Source organism: Gymnoscopelus microlampas, assembly GCF_963454915.1.
Source record: "Gymnoscopelus microlampas genome assembly, chromosome: 1".
Lineage (NCBI taxonomy): Eukaryota > Metazoa > Chordata > Actinopteri > Myctophiformes > Myctophidae > Gymnoscopelus > Gymnoscopelus microlampas.
In genome coordinates, this window is record NC_139962.1 from 41884181 (window position 1) to 41889180 (window position 5000).

The 5000-nt window shown below is 43.7% G+C and overlaps 1 protein-coding gene across 1 annotated transcript in view; it reads left to right on the forward strand.

The window, feature by feature from the left end:
• kif26ba (kinesin family member 26Ba) overlaps positions 1-5000 on the forward strand; it is a 114997-nt gene that overhangs the window by 763 nt on the left and 109234 nt on the right. The window contains exon 2 of the mRNA XM_084043073.1: positions 1353-1742. Coding sequence (XP_083899199.1) covers positions 1353-1742 — 390 coding nt within the window. The remainder of the gene's footprint in view (positions 1-1352; positions 1743-5000) is intronic.

Consider the following 5000-nt stretch of genomic DNA (forward strand, 5'->3'; position numbering starts at 1 on the left):
AAATATTCATATTTGAACTGGGGACCCCTCAGGTAAATATTGTAAAAATAGCAGATCTTCAAGCTCACAACGCCTCGCGTTGCTAGGTGTTGTGAGCTTGTAGATTGGCTATTTTCAAATGTTTTGCCTCTTTCTTATATTATTTGACAATTTGGCAAATGTTTGACCAGTTTTTATTGTATAGTTTGTTGATTACTTTTGATGCTGTAATGGTAATTTTTCTTCTTCTTTAAAGTCCTTAAATTGTCACTTCATGGTCATCTGGGGACCCCCCCAAAATCATGTAGGGACCCCGACCCACAGGTTGAGAACCACTGGTCTACGTCTTTTACTCAGATGTACCCAGCCATAAACCTGCCATGTAGCCTGGCTCCTAGACCTAGACGTATATTGGACAGTGTCGCAGGGGGAGCCATGCTCAATTTCATCTATGCGCCCATCATCACCTGTCTAATTAACATTTTAGCCTACTTATGGAGATGAAGGTGTGCTGCATTCTCTCCTCTTTCTCTGCGCACAGACCCTTATATTTCTTGTTATTATAGGCCTACCACCACAACATACCACCTACCCATGCAGTCTGGCACTTATATCGGTTGAGTCACAGAGCAACCGCCCTTATATTCCCCACTGACCCACCAACCCAATTACTCCTGAGTTATTACATATTATATGGCTGCTGGTGCTGACAGTAGTTCACTGGATTGTAGACTATACTGGGTAGCCCACCACACCTTAAAGCAGAAAAAACATCAGTTTTTTACTCTGTAGAGACAGAGATGTCTAAAATCAAGTAGGCTATTCTGAAGCCCCTGTTAAATGAATATGATGTTGAGATCATCATTGTCAAACCTGTTTTACACATTGAGAAAATCACATGTTGCGGACCAGTTCTTGCCAGCCTGTGTATAGCCTACATATTCGCTGTGGAATGTGGCTTCTAATCAGCCATACACTGTGTTAATTGAACTCTGACAGTGTACAAATGTAAGCAAATGGACCCATAATGATGCATTTGTACACTGTCTGAGTTACACATTTTACTGTGCAGTGAACTGGTCATGATGACTGCCTTAACTCAAAAATGAGTCTTTGCCTCTCCCTATTGAAGGGTTACAGTGATCATATTTACATATGACCACACTGAAAACAAATATTTTCCATTTAATCCACACATTTGCACAAGTTAATAGGCCAGGCTAACAGTGGGTGGTTCATTGAACACAAGACACGAGGACTAACAAGATTATGCATTACATAATTACAGACTTTCAAATACACAGATATGAATATTTATTGTTCTGAAATCCTCATCCTCGCACTGTTACTATTCATTCTTTCTCGCTCTGCAGATGCCTGACACCTCTCCCACCAAGTCCACATCCTTCTCTCCAGAGACATGGTACAGGAAGGCCTACGAGGAGTCGACCGGCTCAGCTACACGCCCCGCCCCGGAGGGGGCCGGTTCCATGCCCAGCTCCACTGGCACACCTTCCCCAGGCTCAGGAACCTCCTCGCCAGGATCCTTCTCTGGGTCTCCTGGGACCATATCCCCAGGGATCGGGACGTGTTCTCCGGGATCTCTAGGCGGTTCCCCAGGATTTGGCACCGGTTCCCCAGCCTCGGGCAGCGGAAGCTCCCCTGGCAGTGAGAGGATCTGGTGTGAGAACTGCAACGCCAGGCTGGCAGAGCTGAAGAGACAGGCCCTGAAACTGCTCATCCCTGGACCCTACTCCAGCAAGGTACACATTGCTACCTTTATGGATGTGTGTGTGTGTGTGTGTGTGTGTGTGTGTGTGTGTGTGTGTGTGTGTGTGTGTGTGTGTGTGTGTGTGTGTGTGTGTGTGTGTGTTTCATTTATATTGTGATAAATATTGTATCATGGACTCGTATCATGATATCATATTGGTAGTTTTTGGTGTTGTTACATCCCTATTAGATGCTGATCTCAATGTGAACTGAAGTCTACACAGTCAGTGACAGTGTATATGCATATATGCATGCATACTGTATACACACATACATACATACATACATACATACATACATACATACATACATACATACAAATACTTGACTTAATTTAGAGCAGGTTTGTTCTTTTGCACCCCCACCAACAATCACACATCTGTTCATGATGAGGTACAGCAGAGAGTTGCACTGATGTCACACAAATTGTTTCATCTCTGAAGCTATTTATCAATAACTGGCATCATGCCAAAAACAGAAGGATCCACGTGGATGCTTCTATCACTAAAATCAATGAGCTCACTTTACTCTGCAAGATGGATGAATATGATGGATCACTAAAAAATATTGATCGTTCTGAATAAATTCTCTCCATTTGTTAAGCCATAATATGGATTGTTGACTTGTTCTAATTTATTTTATGACAGTTTGTTGTTTGATCTATTGGTTACCAATGCAATCAATTTCACTTTCAGTTTTGTTAGTGGATGGACGCATTGTTATTTTGAACACATGGAGGGAAGCACAGTGTTGCACTAGAGAGACATCTTCTTCAACAACAGCAACAACAGTTAATGTGTCCAGAATGGCTTGGATTGCTGTGAGGCTTGTTGGCAGCTTCAGGGATATACAGTATAACTGCACTGTGCAAAATACCATTATTGCTAAAATGCTAAGCATAAGTTTATTTCATCTCATCTCAGACTTTGGTTTGGATAGAATCTGTGATGGTTTGGATATTCATGTTTTGGTAATCTGTGGTGGTTTGAATGGAAATTGAGATGTTTGGATAGAAACAGTGATGGTTGGGTAGAAATTGATGGTTTGGGTAGAAACTATGGTGGTTTGAGTAGAAACTGTGATGGCTTGGATATAAACTGTGATGGTTGGATGCAAATGGTCATGTTTAAATATAAACTGTGATGGTTTGAGCACAAACGGTCATAGTTTGGGCTTGAAACTTCTGCATTGTGTTGCATGATTGATTGATGGAATACTTTATTAACAAGATTATTAACAGTACAGATAGAACAGTCAAAGATTATTATGCTAAAAGGATAACACAAAAAGCCCCAGGGGCTTGTTTCCATTATGGTCCATACAGTTCAGTGTTGTTCATTATAATGAAAAGTTATGCACACGGTTTAATAAAATGTTTTGTGAAAAACCATGTCCCAGAACGTCCTAATTAAATTAGATTCGTTTTGCCTTCACAACACTTTTTTTTATATCACGCTAAATTCAGAAGCACGCCTGATGCAGTTGACTGGAATTTAGTTATGAACCCAGAGAGGCCAAGCGCACTACATGGAGTTAATTGGTAACAAATAAGCACATTTTATGCAGCATGGGGCTGATAAACTGCACTGCAGACAGAGATAGAAGGAGGGGAAGGGGGAGAGAGAGAGAGAGAGAGAGAGAGAGAGAGAGAGAGAGAGAGAGAGAGAGAGGGAAGTGTCTAGATACTGTATAAGAGGAGAGCAGAGACAGAGGTATCAGCGGTCTAATTAGGGGTTTGTAGTTGAATGATCGGAGTGGAAGGGGTTAATGGGGAGGTTGGTGGGCAGTCCTCTAATTAGAATGGTATTGGTGCATGAGGCTGGGTTGAGTTTAGGATGATTAAAACCTCCTGCTGTCTACTGGAGGGCCCAGCATGAATATGTATGTTACATGAGATGTGAGTGTGTGCGTGCCGCATACTCATTCATATGACCAACACGTGTGTGTGTGTGTGTGTGTGTGTGTGTGTGTGTGTGTGTGTGTGTGTGTGTGTGTGTGTGTGTGCGTGCGTGCGTGCGTGCGTGCGTGCGTGCGTGCGTGCGTGCGTGCGTGCGTGCGTGCGTGCGCACACGTGTACAACTACAGTACAGTATGTGTATCCCTCTCCATGAAATAATTGGCTCACATGTCATGGCTTACATTTCTTACATATTTAATGGGGAGGCATTGGATTTGCACCCATCAGGTTGTTGAAGTAGAGTCTTATTATAACCTGTGAGTTGAGAACACTCTCATATTACACTTGTAAAGTAGTTAAATCTGATGTCCAGACACGATGTCAGAGGGTTTTGTCTCTTCAGGGGGGCTGGTCACTCTGAAACACCTTGTTCAGGTGTCCACACTGACACCAGTGTCTTGTCATTGCACACATGGGGTTGGTCTAAGTGTCTTGCTTAAGAGTACTACACTTTCGACAGCTTGGTTTTTCCTCAGCGGATTTGAGATTTGAACCAGCAACCTTCTGCAACCTTCAGTCCAGTGTGTCACTCCCCCAATAAGAATGGAGAGCTGTGAATGAACCACTTCAACTCAGCTTTGTGCATGTGCCTGTGTGTGTATGGGCTTTATGTTGTAAAGGACCTACGTGCCAGTCCCCAGAGAGAATAACATGGTGTCTGGTGCTGACATACGTGAGGGTACACACACATACACACACACACACACACACACACACACACACACACACACACACACACACACACATACACACACACACACACACACACACACACACACACACACACACACACACACACACACACACACACACACACACACACACACACACACACACACACACACACACACACACACACACAGCTTGGAACCATGTAGGTCTGTCTGCGTTTGACAGTTCAATATGTGGCAGGGAACCTGTGCTTGCCCTATAGTACACACACACACACACACACACACACACACACACACACACACACACACACACACACACACACACACACAGATAGTGTGGCTGTTAGTCGTATGCTAATGATGACCTTCACCTGTCTAACTACTGAATATTTTTCTGTCTGAGCATCTGTTAGAGCGGGAGAAGGAGACGGGGAGGGAGAATGAGGGCGAGAAGGGAATTAAGGGAGAGGGAAAGTGACAGGGGGGAATGCCGGAGAGGCTGATTTGTGCCACGTTTTTGCTTGAATATGTACGGGCGGTGTATGTCTGTGTTGGCCGCGCAGATATGCCCGTATATGGACAGATCATTGGGCGCAGATATGGCCATATATATGGACTGT